Source organism: Capricornis sumatraensis, chromosome 3, assembly GCF_032405125.1.
Source record: "Capricornis sumatraensis isolate serow.1 chromosome 3, serow.2, whole genome shotgun sequence".
NCBI lineage: Eukaryota > Metazoa > Chordata > Mammalia > Artiodactyla > Bovidae > Capricornis > Capricornis sumatraensis.
In genome coordinates, this window is record NC_091071.1 from 22,800,402 (window position 1) to 22,815,618 (window position 15,217).

Consider the following 15,217-nt stretch of genomic DNA (forward strand, 5'->3'; position numbering starts at 1 on the left):
CTGGAATTTCCTGAGCATCCACCCCCTCAAAAATAAGAATCTGCTGGCTTTTGTGCTCTGCTTTTCCACTTTTCTAATATTCTCTGGAAAAAGTCAACTCAGGGCTTTAGTCTTCTGCATTTGAAAGGGATGTTTCAGTTAAAACCCCTCTGATAGCTCTCTAGCTTGCCTAACAGGTTCCCCAGACCTCTTACAGCTTGTGAATTGCTTACAGCCCCCCAACCGTGAGAGGCACAAAGCTTAAAAGCATCTTAAAGACACAAAGCCTTTTCTAAAGAGTTAAAAATTCCTCCAGTTCCATTCTTCTTTCTCAAGATTGCTTTGGCTATTCGAGGATTTTTGTATTTCCATACAAATCTTGAAATTATTTGTTCTAGTTCTGTGAAAAATATGGCTGGTAGCTTGATAGGGATTGCATTGAATTTGTAAATTGCTTTGGGTAGTATACTCATTTTCACTATATTGATTCTTCTGATCCATGAACATGGTATATTTCTCCATCTATTAGTGTCCTCTTTGATTTCTTTCATCAGTGTTTTATAGTTTTCTATATATAGGTCTTTAGTTTCTTTAGGTAGATATATTCCTAAGTATTTTATTCTTTTCATTGCAATGGTGAATGGAATTGTTTCCTTAATTTCTTTTTCTACTTTCTCATTATTAGTGTATAGGAATGCAAGGGATTTCTGTGTGTTGATTTTATATCCTGCAACTTTACTATATTCATTGATTAGCTCTAGTAATTTTCTGGTGGAGTCTTTAGGGTTTTCTATCTACTACAAAGCCACAGTCATCAAGACAGTATGGTACCAGCACAAAGACAGACATATAGATCAATGGAACAAAATAGAAAGCCCAGAGATAAATCCACACACATATGGACATCTTATCTTTGACAAAGGAGGCAAGAATACACAATGGAGTAAAGACAATCTCTTTAACAAGTGGTGCTGGGAAAACTGGTCAACCACTTGTAAAAGAATGAAACTAGATCACTTTCTAACACCGCACACAAAAATAAACTCAAAATGGATTAAAGATCTAAATGTAAGACCAGAAACTATAAAACTCCTAGAGGAGAACATAGGCAAAACATTCTCAGACATAAATCACAGCAGGATCCTCTATGATCCACCTCCCAGAATTCTGGAAATAAAAGCAAAAATAAACAAATGGGATCTAATTAAAATTAAAAGCTTCTGCACAACAAAGGAAAATATAAGCAAGGTGAAAAGACAGCCTTCTGAATGGGAGAAAATAATAGCAAATGAAGCAACTGACAAACAACTAATCTCAAAAATATACAAGCAACTTATGCAGCTCAATTCCAGAAAAATAAGTTACCCAATCAAAAAATGGGCCAAAGAACTAAATAGACATTTCTCCAAAGAAGACATACGGATGGCTAACAAACACATGAAAAGATGCTCAACATCACTCATTATTAGAGAAATGCAAATCAAAACCACAATGAGGTACCACTTCACACCAGTCAGAATGTCTGCAATCCAAAAATCTGCAAGCAATAAATGCTGGAGAGGGTGTGGAGAAAAGGGAACCCTCCTACACTGTTGGTGGGAATGCAAACTAGTACAGCCACTATGGAGAACAGTGTGGAGATTCCTTAAAAAATTGCAAATAGAACTGTCATATGACCCAGCAATCCCACTGCTGGGCATACACACCGAGGAAACCAGAATTGAAAGAGACACATGTACCCCAGTGTTCATCACAGCACTGTTTATAATAGCCAGGACATGGAAGCAATCTAGATGTCCATCAGCAGATGAATGGATAAGAAAGCTGTGATACATGTACACAATGGAGTATTACTCAGCCGTTAAAAAGAATTCATTTGAATCAGTTCTTATGAGGTGGATGAAACTGGAGCCGATTATACAGAGTGAAGTAAGCCAGAAAGAAAAACACCAATACAGTATACTAACACATATATATGGAATTTAGAAAGATGGCAATGGCGACCCTGTATGCAAGACAGTAAAAAAGACACAGATGTGTATAACAGACTTTTGGACTCAGAAGGAGAGGGAGAGGGAGAGGGTGGGATGATTTGGGAGAAAGGCATTGTAACAGGCATACTGTCATGTAAGAATTGAATCGCCAGTCTATGTCCAACACAGGATACAGCATGCTTGGGGCTGGTGCACGGTGATGACCCTGAGAGATGTTATGGGGTGGGAGGTGGGAGAGGGGTTCATGTTTGGGAATGCATGTACACCCGTGGTGGATTCATGTCAATGTATGGCAAACCCAATACAGTATTGTAAAGTAAAATAAAGTAAAAATAAAAAATAAAAAAAAAAAGGAAAAAAAAAGAAAAAAAAAGAGTTAAAAATTATATTGGTAGAGGGTTTTCACTGTTGATTCAATGACTGCTGCCAGACCTCCATATTCTTTATCTTTTAGGCACCTGGAAGGATGTTACTCAATGTAAGCAGGATGTAGAAAAAGATACATGGTAGTTTTGATGTTAGCAACACTAGACTTTTGAGTTAATTGCTTCTCTTTTGCTGTAAATTACTGTACTCCCTCTACTTGTTATAAGTTGTTATATCTTTGCTGTGTAAGAATGTAACTTTATTTAGTGCTTTCTGAGAGTGGCACCAGACTTTGGGAAGGTCAACACAAATAAGTCTTCTGGTTGACAAACCCTTATCAGAAAAAAGGCTGTAAAATGTTAATTGGCCCTTTTGGCTGGAAGATGGTGTAAATTACCTAAGACTTGTGTATACAATTAGGTATGCAGAGAGAAAAGCCTGGTTTTGATAAGAGTTTGGACTGCTAACGCTGCATAACTTTGTGTTATCCATTGATCTCCATGTTTTATCAAAAGTATAAAAGGCCTTCTGAACAATAGAGGATGGAGCCAGTCACTGGACTGGTTTCCCCCGTGTCTCTCTCTCTCTTCTTCTCTCCCTTTCCCTCCCTTTGCTCTTTACTTTAATTTCAGGCTGAATTTCCATCTGGGGCGCGGAGGCTCACCAAGTCTACTTACTTGCCCTGGCTGTTAAGACCCGCGCGAAAGGGAGCCTAAGGCGAGGCACCCTTAGATATTCAAGCGAGCGCCGGTGGCCCAATGTAGATGGTGCAAATTCCTTGTCTGGAATTTTATTGGTCTTCCGCGTAATCCAAGCTATTCAGCCCTCTTCCTCCACTTAATTCTCCTACTACACTATTTCTTCCTAATCTAATCTTATATCAATCAATAAATAAGTTTTTCTCACGCCAACGCCATCCACCCTTCAAATTCCCTGGATCCACCAGGGCTGGACCCCGGCACCTGTCCCCTCAATTTCAGTCTGTATGTGTTCCTAAAACTGAAGTAGGTCTCTTCTAGGCAGCATATACACAACTTTTGCTTTTGTATCCATTCAGCTAGTCTCTGTCATTTGGTTGGGATACTTAATTCATTCACATTTAAGGTAATTATCGATATGCAAGTTCCTATTACCATTTTCTCAATTGTTTTGGGTTTGTTTTTGTAGGTCTTTTCTCTTACCTTCCTATTTGTGTTCTTCTCTTAGGTTTTCCTTCATTGTGCCCATCTTTGCATGAAATGTTCCCTTGGTATCTCTAATTGTCTTGAAGAGATCTCTAGTCTTTCCCATTCTGTTGTTTTCCTCTATTTCTTTGCACTGATCACTGAGAAAGGCTTTCTTATCTCTTCTTGCTATTCTTTGGAACTCTGGATTCAGATGGGTATATCTTTCCTTTTCTCCTTTGCCTTTCACTTCTCTTCTTTTCACAGCTATTTGTAAGGCCTCCTTAGACAACCATTTTGCCTTTTTGCATTTCTTTTTCTTAGGGATGGTCTTGATCCCTGCCTCCTGTACAATGTCACAAACTTCTGTCCATAGTTCTTCAGGCACTCTATCAGATCTAATCCCTTGAACCTGTTTGTCACTTCCACTGTATAATTGTAAAGGATTTGATTTAGGTTATACCTGAACGGTCTAGTGGTTTTCCCTACTTTCTTCAATTTAAGTCTGAATTTGGCAATAATGAGTTCATGGTCTGAGATCCGACCAGTCCATCCTAAAGGAAATCAGTTCTAAATATTCACTGGAAGGACTGATGCTGAAGCTGAAACTCCAATAGTATACTTTGGCCATCTGGTGTGAAGAACTGACTCATTTGAAAAGACCCTGATGCTGGGGAAGATTGAAGGCAGGAGGAGAAGGGGACAACAGAGGATGAGATGGTTTGACGGCATCACAAACTCAATGGACATGAGTTTGAATAAACTCTGGGAGTTGGTGATGAACAGGGAGGCCTGGTGCACTGCAGCCCATGGGGTCGCAAAGAGTCAGACATGACTGAGCTACCGAACTGTCTGACTGACTGACTTATTTTCCTGACTAGTTTTCTACCTAGATAAGTCCATTTAGCATTTGTTGTAAAACTGGTTTGATGATGCCAAATTCTCTTAGCTTTTGCTTGTCTATGAAGTTTTTGATTTCTCCATCAAATCCAAATCTACTAGAAGCCTTACTAAGTAGAATATTCTTGGTCTTAAGTTTTTCACATTTATCACTTTAGGTATATCCTGCCATTCCCTTCTGGCCTGCAAAATTCCTGATGAAGTATCAGCTGATAACCTTATGAGGCTTCCCTTGTATGTTATTTATTGCTTTCCCCTTGCTGATTTTAATTTTTTTTTATATTTAATTTTTGTTAGTTTAATATGCATCTCAGTGTGTTTCTCCTTGGGTTTATCCTGTATGGTACTCTGTGCTTCCTGGAGGTGGGTGTTAATTTTCTTTTCCATGTCAGGCAAGTTTTTGACTATAATCTTTTCAAATATTCCATCTGCTCCTTTCTCTTACTCTTCTTCTTTCGAGACCCCCCATAGTTTGAATGTTAGTGCTTTCAGTATTATTCCAGAGGTCTCTAAGACTGTCCTCTTTTCTTTATATTCTTTCTTCTTTGTTTAGTTCCATGCAGTAATTTCCACCATTCTATTTTCCAGCTCACATATCCATTCTTCTGATCCAGTTATTCAATTGATTCTTTTCAGAGTATTTTTTATCTTAGTTATTGTATTGTTCATCACAGTTTGTTTTTAAATTGGAGTTCTGGAGCTTTTCCAGGTCCTTGTTAATCATTTCTTGTATCTTCTTCATCTGTGCCTCTATTCTATTTTCAACATCTTGGATCAAATTTACTATCATTACTCTGAATTGTTTTTCAGGTAGATTTCCTAGCTCCTTTTCATTTAGTTGGTCTTGTGAATTTTTACATTGGTCCTTTGTCTGCCACATATTTCTTTGCCATCTCATTTTGTCTAATTTCCTGTGTTTTTTGCTTCTTTTCTGCAGTATGCAGGGTTAAGTTGCTCCAGGTTCTACTGTCTGCCCCTTAGTGGGTGAGTACAATCGAGGGGTTAGTGTAGGCTTCCTGTTGGAAGGAACTAGTGCATGCCTTCTGGTAGGTAGAGCTGGGTCTTGTTTCTCTGGTGGGCAGGGCCATGTCAGGGGATGTGTTTTGGGGTGTTTGTGAGCTTAGTACTACTTTAGTCAGCTTGTATGCTGAAGGTGGGCTGTGTTCCTGTTTTGCTGCTTGTTTGGCCTTAGGTGTTCTGGTGCTGGAGTTTGCAGACAGTTGGGTGCAACCAGATCTTGATGCCAAGATAAGGACCTCTGAGAGAGGTCATGCCAATCAATACTCTCTGGAGCTATGAATCACCTGGTGGGTCCTGCAGCCAGGACTTTGCACTTTACCACAGGGCCTCAGGTTAAACCCCTCAGTGGGTAAGCAAGACCCTGCAAGTCATGCCGAGCCAACAAAAGGAAACAAATATAAATCAAGACAAGCAAAAAAAATAAAACCAAGTAAAAACAAAGACCACAAAGAAACAAGAAAACAACCAAACATACAAAGACCACGAGACCAAAACAGAATAAAACCAACAAGAGCAAAAAACAAAATCCAAATGAACAACAACAAAAACCCAGAAAAAAAAAACCCTTAAAAAAACCCCTAAAACACAAAGAAACAAAAGACAGAAACAGAACAAAAAGTGAAATAAAATAGAAACAAAAAATATATGAAAAAATAGAAATAAGTAAAAAATAAATAGAACAATAACAACAAGAGTGATCATTCCTTGGGGCCTCTGCTATCAATGCCCTTGCCCCTGAAGGGTTGTTGTTGTTCAAACCCTCAGTCATGTCTGACTCTTTGCCACCCATGGACTGCAACACACCAGGCTTCCCTGTCCTTCACTGTCTCCCAGAGTTTGCTCAAACTCAGGTCCTTTGAATTGGTGATGCAATCCAACCATCTCATCTTCTGTCATCCCTTTCTCCTTTCCCTTCAATCTTCCTTAGCATCAGGGTCTTTTCCAATGAATCAGGTTTTCACATCAGTGGCCAAAGTATTGGAGCTTCGGCTTCAGCATCAGTCCTTCTAAGGAATATTCAGAGTTGATTTCTTTTAGGATTGACTGGTTTGATCTCCTTGCTGTTCAAGGGACTCTCAAGAGTTTTCTCCAGCACCACAATTCAAAAGTATCAATTTTTCAATGCTCAGCCTTTGTTATGGTCCAACTCTCACATCCATACATAAGTACTGGAAAAATGATAGCTTTGACTACATGGGCCTTTGTTGGCAACGTAATGTCTCTACTTTTTAATACACTGTCTAGGTTTGTCATAGCTTTTCTTCCAAGGAGCAAGTGTCTTTTAATTTCATGGCTGTAGTCACTGTCCACAGTGATTTTGGAGCCGAAGAAAATAGTCTGTCACTGTTTCTATTGTTTCTCCATCTATTTGCCATGAAGTAATGGGACCAGTTGCCATAATCTTAGTTCTCTGAATGCTGAGTTTTAAGCCAGCCTTTTCACTCTCCTCTTTCACATTCATCAAGAGGCACTTTAGTTCCTCTTTGCTTTCTGCCATAACGATGGTGTCATCGTGATATATGAGGTTATTGGTATTTCTCCCAGCAATTTTGATTCCAGCTTGTGCTTCATCCAGTCAGGCATTTCACATGATATACACTGTATATAAGTTGAATTAGCAGGGTGACAATATACAGCCTTGATGTACTCCTTTCCCAATTTTGAGCCAGGTGAATGAGCCACAGCCAAACTCCACCCTCATAAGAGGCCCTCCAAGACCTCTTTGTAGGTCTAGACCATGGACCAGTACCAGTCTGTGACCTGTTAGGAAGCAGGATGCATAGAAATAGGTAAGAGGTGGCTAAGTGTGTGAAGCTTCATCTTCAACTCCTCATTACTTGCATTACTGCTTGCACCATCCTCCTACCCCCAAACACTGTCTTCCTCAATACTGTTCTCTGCTTCCAAAAAGTTTGGGGACTGCTGCTATTTGGGGCAGCTCAGACTCTGACCTAGACCAACTCCCACATGTATGTGTCCACAAAGACCACGGCTACTAAAGCTAGACCCATATCTGATGTGAGAGCACTCATTTTCCATTCAGATGTCAACAAGTGTTATATTTTAAAAAACCAATCATGGGTGTTTAATCTGTGACTTTCATAGCTGTATGGAGAGATTTTAATTCTGCTTCCTTAATCACACAGCCCCAAGAGCTCTGCTTTGGTTTTGGTCACACCTCTGCATGTGGGTCACCCTCCAACATCTGCACCCCACCCAGGTGAGAGGAGGTGATGAAGGCTGTGACTAACTGAGGCTTACTTGTTTTCTTGCTTAGGTCAGAACCCCCTCTACTGCCTACAGTGGCAGGGTCTGGCAGGAGGTGGTGGTGGACTGGAGCATGGGGGCTTGCTCAAGCATGAGAGTGACATGGTAGCAACTCCTGGGGCATGTGCTCACTCTGGCAGGAGCCCTTCTCAGTGCCTGCAGAGGCAGGGACTGGTGTATGGGGAGAGAGGCCACAATGGCTGCCCTTTCTGTATGTGCCACTCAACAATGGTGTCTTGCTTCCAAGGCAGTCTGAGCTTCCTCCAGAAGCATTCCCAGCTGCATAGGTCCTCACTCCAATCCCTTCAGACTGTCTCCATGCAGCCAGCAGCAGTCCTCTTCCTAGATTTGCTCTCCAAATGCCATGCTTCAGCATCCATTCCCCACCAGCACCGGTGGATACCTGTCTCAGTCAGGGGCATGAAATGCTGTGGCACATACCATTTGAGTGAGTCTCACTCTGGCCTGTCTGACATGGGCTTGCCACTGCACTTTCCTCTGGTAGCCCCTGAATCTCCCCCTCTATTTCATCTGATCTTGCCACTAGTGAGGGGGCTTTCTTATGGGCAGTAACCTCATCTCCTTCAGCAACCCCAAGGGGTGCATGTCCCATTCTATTTCCTGTTTACCTTGTTTTCCTCTTTTTCATCCTACCAGGTTATTAGGGGATCTTTCCCAGTTATTAGGTGTCTGAGGTCCTCTAATAATGTTCAGTAGGTACTCTGTGCAAATTATTTCACTTGTAGGTGTATTCTTGATGTATTAGTGGAGAGAGGCAAACCCCAGATCCTCCTATTTTGCCATCTTGACCCAAAATCTTCTGTAACTTTGTAGAAAGTTTCAAGATCAAGAAACATAGAATTCCAACTTTATTCTTTTTTAAAAAAATTTTACTTTATTTTACTTTACAATGCTGTATTGGTTTTGCTTTTTCTACATTGTTCTGTTCATTTTGGGTGCTAAGTCGTTTCAGTCGAGTCCAACTCTTTGTGACCCTATGGACTGTAGCCTGTTAGGCTCCTCTGTCCTTGGGATTTTCCAGGCAAGAATATTGAAGTGAGTTGCCTTCTCCAGGGGATCTTCCAGACTCAGGGACTAAACCCAGGTCTCCAAAACTGCTGGCAGATTCTTTACCATGTAAACCACCAGGAAAGCCCTGAGCCCATTCTAATTCCACATGAATTTTAGGATTTTTTTCATTTCTGTGAAAAAGGATGCTGGAATTGTGTAGAGTTTGTGTTGAATCTGTAGACTGTTTTACATAGTATTATCTTAACATTGTTAAGTCTTCTAATCTATGAAGATAGATATTTTCCCATTTATGTAGGTTTTGTTTAACTTTTCCCAACAAAGTTTTACAGTTCTCAGCACAAGTTTTCATATCCTTGGTTGGAATTTTTCCTAGGTATTTAATTATTTCAGATGCTATTACAAATGAAAGTGCTTTCTTTAATCCACAAAAGGTATTTGTTTCTAATTATCTTTTATTGTGATACCTTTATCTGCCTTTGCTATAGAAAAATGATTTCCTCATAAAATGAGTTAGGAATTGTTCTCTCATATTTTATTTTTAAAGAATTTTAGGAAAATTCATGTTAACTTATAAAGTTTGATGGAACTTACCAGTTAAACCATCTGATCCTGGGCTTCTCTTTGTTGTGAGATTTTTCATTCTTCTTTTAATCTCTTTATTTGTTAGAGGTCTACTGAGATTTTCTAATTCTTCTTCAGTCAGTTTAGATTATTTTTGTGCTCTTATGAGTTTTTCCATTTCATCTCAGTTATCTAATTTATGATGTGCAATCTTTCAGTCTTGTACAACTTTTTATTCTGGAAAATCAAACGTAAATTCCTCACATTCATTTCTGATTGCAGTTATTTCCTTCTCTCTTTTTCCTTAGACAATCTAGCCGAAGTTCTTAAATTTTGTTGCTCTTTTCAAAGAATTTCCTTTTAGTTTCACTGTTTCTTTTATCTCCAATCTTTATTATTTTCTTCCTTCTGCTGCCTTTGGCTTTAGTTTTCTCTTATTTTACTCTTTTCTCAAGGTGTAAAGTTACAAAAGAAAAATAGAATAATCTTGATTTCATATTTCTTTACCTAGTTACCTTTACTGAAGATCTTTATTTCTTCATACAACTTCAAGTTATGTTATAGCATAATTTTATTTCATCCAGAATAACTACTTTTAACATTTCTTGTAATACAAGTTGAGTGGTAGTGTACCTACCTGGCTTTTTTTTAAATCTGGAGGCTTTTATTTTCTCTACATTTTTAAAGGACAGATTTGCTGGATATAGAATTCTTGATAGATAAAGTTTCGGTTTTTTTTTTTTTAATTCCACACTTTTCTGTTTTCCATGGTTTTTAATGGGAGATCCACAATTTTATCAAGAACTTTTTGAACTTGGTGAGTTAATTCTTTCGTGATGTTTTCAAGGTCTTCCTTTTTGTCTTTCTAGACTGATTACGATGTGTCTTCATGAGGATCTCTAAATTCATTCTAGATGGAGTCTGCTGAATTTCTTGTATTTGTAGATTCATATCTTTTATCAAATTTGGGATGTTTTTAACTATTATTTCTTGAAATATTGTTTTTGCCTCCTTTTCTTTTTTCTCCTCTGGGACAATATATATGTATGGTCTCCCTGATGGTGTCTCAGGGATCCCTTAGACTTTATTCACTTTTCTTCACTATTTTTTCTGTCTTTTCCTTAGACTTAATTTTCCTGTCTCTAAGTTTACAGAATTGGCCTGATTAAATCTGTTTTGAAACTTTCCAGTGAATTTTTTTTCATTTCATTTATTATGATTTTAATTTGTTTGGTTCACCATAATTTCTTCTTATTTTGCTCAAAGACCTCTTAATTTCCTCTCATTTTAAGCAAATGTATAATAAGACTTTGAGTATCAGAATACTGAATTTATAATGACTGAATATTATTTTGCATTTTGGCATTCTTTAAATTGTGTATAACTCTCCTCAGAGAATATTAATAAGCAGGTCATTGTCCCTGAGAAAACAAATGGCCCTATAAATTTATAGTGCTATTCTTACAATGAAACTGAATAGAAATCATGCTAAACCAACTATCCTAGAAATATTTCTTACAGTACACCTTATTACTATAGAAAGTCAGATTAATATCTATTTTATAATCATTTTGTGTCACATGTCATATATAGGCATACTGAGTAAGAGCTCTTAGATATTTCATGAGGGTATTCTAATAAAAATATAATATTGTAGGGGCTTTTAGAACTGCCTTGAATGGGACATGAACATTTTCTGTACTTCATACCAGTAGTGATTAAGCAGAGAAGTTGTCCCAGAGTATAATTACATTTAAACAACTGAACTATGAACTGAGATCAATTTTAGTACAAAATAAATTCTTAAAAAATGATCACAAAAATCCTAGAAAGTCATCAAACATTTGGTTAAAGTAGAAATTACAAGAAAAATTATAAAACATTCCTAACTCAATGATACTGAAAATACAACATGTCTAAATGTGTGGGATACAACTAAATTAGTACTTAGAAGAAACTTTATAGCTTTAAGTGCTCATATATTCCAAAGGAGAGAGGTTTAAAATCATGTAATAATTGATCTTGCAAAGGTAGAATAAGCCTAGCCAATTTCATCCAAGGTAACAGAAAAAAAGGAAAATAAATATAAGAACATAAATTAATAAAGCAGGACATAAAAATACACAACATTAATAAAACCAAAAGGCAACACTTTGAAAAGACAAAAAAAGTGGCAAATATTGACTGGACAGAAAGTGTGGGAGAGCGTGAATGAATACAGAATACTAGGAATGAATGAGCAGTTATCAATACTTAGAATAGACCTTAAAGAATCATAAGGAAATGTTATGAATAACTTTATGTCAATAGTTTTAGATACTTAGATGAAATGCAAAAGTTCTTTGAAAAAGATGACCTCTCAAAAGTTCCAAAAGGAGGTATAAGAAATCTTAATACCCCTGTCTCAAGAAGAAAATAAATTTATAATTAACAACAAAACTTCCCACAAAGAAAACTCCAAGTGTGAGATGAGACCTTTCACTGGTGAGCTCTTCTTTCCTTAAGAAAAGAAAAATATCCATTTTAGAAAAAATCCATTTTTCAGGACTATAATATAAAGGAACTGAATTTCTACCAACAACTCAAATAAGCAAGGAAACAAATTCTCCCCTAAACCTTCCAAAAGTGGGCACAGCCTTGCAGATAGTTTGATTTTACCCAACGAGACTTATTTGTTTAAAAGCTGTAAGATAATAAATCTGCACAATTCACTAATTTTGTGGTAACTTACTTCAGTAGCAATACAAAACAAATACAGACTAATTAATAGCAATGTGATTAAGTATCTTCCTATATGTTTCTTAGGTTGCTATTCAGAAATCAACAATTTCTCATATGGCTTAATATTCCCCCTTGAATAAGTGTGCAATGAATATTATAATAGATCTTCAGCTAGCTCAGGGAATTAATTATTTCATGGGAGGGCATGATTTAAGGTCAACAATGGATTGGAAGCTTATTCTTCTCAGTCTCTGCAAATCCAAGGATAGCTGGATTCCTTAAAACAGATCACAATAATGTTTGTAGTGATTTAATAAAGGCATGCCAACAGTCTATCTCCTAAGAAATTCCTGTTTGATAGCTTTGCCAATCCAGTCATTTCTCCTTAATCTCAAAATCAAGAGGAAAATAAATAGATAAATATTCTGCAAATGCCATGCAAAATAATCCTGAAGGAAGAGGATTGGGTTAGCGAAAATATCAGTCATAATTTGTTTTGCAAATCACAACATGATTCTTATAATTTTAGTGACACTTAATATGGTTATTAACACTAGCATAAAACTTCCCCAGAAACCCCGAAGCAAACAATTTTGCAATGTTCGATTCTTCAAGCCAATTTCTCTTGAACTGTTCCTGCGGAAAAGGGGAAATTGCGTTAAGTCCTTACCCTGAATTGAGGTTATAAATAAATCTGCTATCGCACCAACAATCCCTGCACAGTAGTTAAATATGACGAGCTTGGTGTAGGCACTGGTATGACTAGAAAACAGGAAACTTATCAGGTACATGAAGGGAATGACAGACCAGCCAAACACGATGAAGATGAGCAATGTATCCAGAAAGCGGTAACCCGTGACCAATATTTTCAAGTCAGAGAACATGAACACCACCTGAGATACAGAATACAGAAATAAAGTCAAACTGAAGAAAACTATGCGATATAATACATGAAAACACAACTCAATAAACTCAGAGAAGGATAAATCTTTCTTTGTTAGAATATTTGATATAAATCAAATAATTTGATCTGTGATCATGGCTGTGAGGTACTTTCCCGTTTTCCTTATCAGTGAGAAGAACCCCTTTACTTTACTTTCTACTTGTTTTTATCTATTTGGAAGAGTTTCATTTTGTTCTTGAACAAGATCAAAGTATATTCTTTCTGCCTCTTCACCCAACCCCCCAAAAAACTCACTCTCAATATTTCCAGAAATTATATTCCTAGTAAGAAAACTTTTGTTAAGGTTTTCATTCTGGCAGCTGTAAGCTGTGATGTTAAGGGATCTACTTTTCACAATTCTCTGTTTTTAGATTCTGCCTCTTGACTCTACTGTATTTCTAACCCTCCTCTTCCTATCTCAGCCACTCAGTTGAGAAGCAAACAAGGAAGCCCAAAGTTATAGGGGATCCAAGTAAGGAAAGAGAGAACCTACAGAATTATTAAGGAAAATAAGTTTCCAGAGGTCTGCATCTTGTAAGTTATTAATTGTGTTTTTGCCAAATATTCTAGGGTTATCTATTGTGAACTATAAGTGATTACATAACAGGATACTTGAGAAGTGAACAGCAGTGTTATGTTGATAAGATCTACTATGTGATTGGTAGCAAGTTTTCAATGGTAATGGAAAAAGCAACAAAAAGCGAATATAACATTAGTGAAAATATTTGGGTATTATGGACATGACTACTTTGTTTCTACCAGAGCAGACTTTCAAGAGAAATAGAATGAATTCAATTGCTTGCACATGTTGTGGCATGTATGATAACTTCAATACTTTTAAAGGTTGAATAATATTCCATTGTATGCATATATCATATTTATTTATCCATGTTTTCATCAGTGAACACTTGAGTTGGTTCTACTAGTTGGCTATTGTGAATAATGTTGCTATGAACAATGATGTACAAATGTTTCTGCTTTCAATTCTTTTGGAATTCCAGTGTTAGTGAAAATGCTAACTCATATGGTAATGCTGTTTATTTTTTTGAGGACGTGTGAAGCTGTTTTCCACAGCAGCTTCAAGAGTCGGACACGACTGAGCGACTTCTTTTCACTTCATCATTTTAGATTCCCACAATTAGTGCACAGTGTTCCAGTTTCTCCACATCCTTCCTAACACTTGTAATTTTCTCTTTTTGATAGTAGTCATCTGAATAGGTATAAAGGAGTATCTCATTACTGTTTTTGGTTTGCACTTCCTTAAAGATTACTGATGTCAAGCATCTTTACATGCTCTTATGGGCCTTCTTTGGAGAAATGTCTACTCAAGCTCTAGCTCATTTTTGAATTGGGTTTGTTGGAGTTATTGTTAATTTGGGGGAATTCCTTATATATTCTGGGCATTAATACCTTAGCAGGTATAAAATGTTAAATACTTTCTTCCATATTGTGGATTGCCTTTTCACTCTGTTGACAATGCCCTTTGATTTATGTGTTTTCTTAGTTTTCATGAAGTCCAATTAACTTATCTTTTTCTTTCTTCTGCTTGTGCTTTTGCTATCACATCCAAGAAACCACTGCCAATCCAATGTTATAAAATTTTTCCCCTTTGTTTTCTTTTAAAACTCTTACAGTATTAGCTCTTACATTTAGAACTTTATCCATTTAAAATTTTTTCCCCCAGATTAATACCAGTTTAATACCAATAGTGTAGAAAAAATTTGTTACAGTATAGCTCTGCTCCCTACCCCCTTACCTGTGCTATTACTGTCATACAAATACATCTTTATACAGTATAAGATAAGGATCCAGTTTCACTCTTTTACATGTGAATATGCAGTTTTCCCACCATCACTTGTTGAAAGGCTCTTCTGCACCCATTGAATAGTCTTGGAACTCTTGTCAGAAATCATTTGATCATATATGAAAGAGTTTATTTCTGGGTTTTATTTCTGTCCCATTGGTTACTAGTGGTTCTGTCCCACTAATACCAGATTCTTTTGATTACAGTAGCTTTGTAGTAAGTTTTGAAATTAGGAAGAGTGAGTACTACAAGTTTGTTCTTTTTCAAAATTGTTTTAGATATTTAGGGTGATTTTCTCCTTTTATCACTAGATACTACCCTTCTTTATCTCTTTCAACACTGTTGAACATAAAGTCTATTTTGTCTGATATTAGTATAGCTACTTCAGCTCCCTTTTGTTTACTATTTGCATGGAATATCTTTTTCCACTTTTTCACTTTCAGCTTTTTCTTTCTTTTATTCATTA

At 37.0% G+C, this 15,217-nt stretch overlaps 1 protein-coding gene across 1 annotated transcript in view; it reads right to left on the minus strand.

The window, feature by feature from the left end:
- The window catches only part of LOC138076172 (phospholipid-transporting ATPase ABCA3-like), a 215,958-nt gene that overhangs the window by 50,235 nt on the left and 150,506 nt on the right, over positions 1-15,217 (minus strand). Inside the window, exon 18 of the mRNA XM_068968393.1 lies at positions 12,675-12,897. Within this exon, the coding sequence (XP_068824494.1) occupies positions 12,675-12,897 (223 nt within the window). The remainder of the gene's footprint in view (positions 1-12,674; positions 12,898-15,217) is intronic.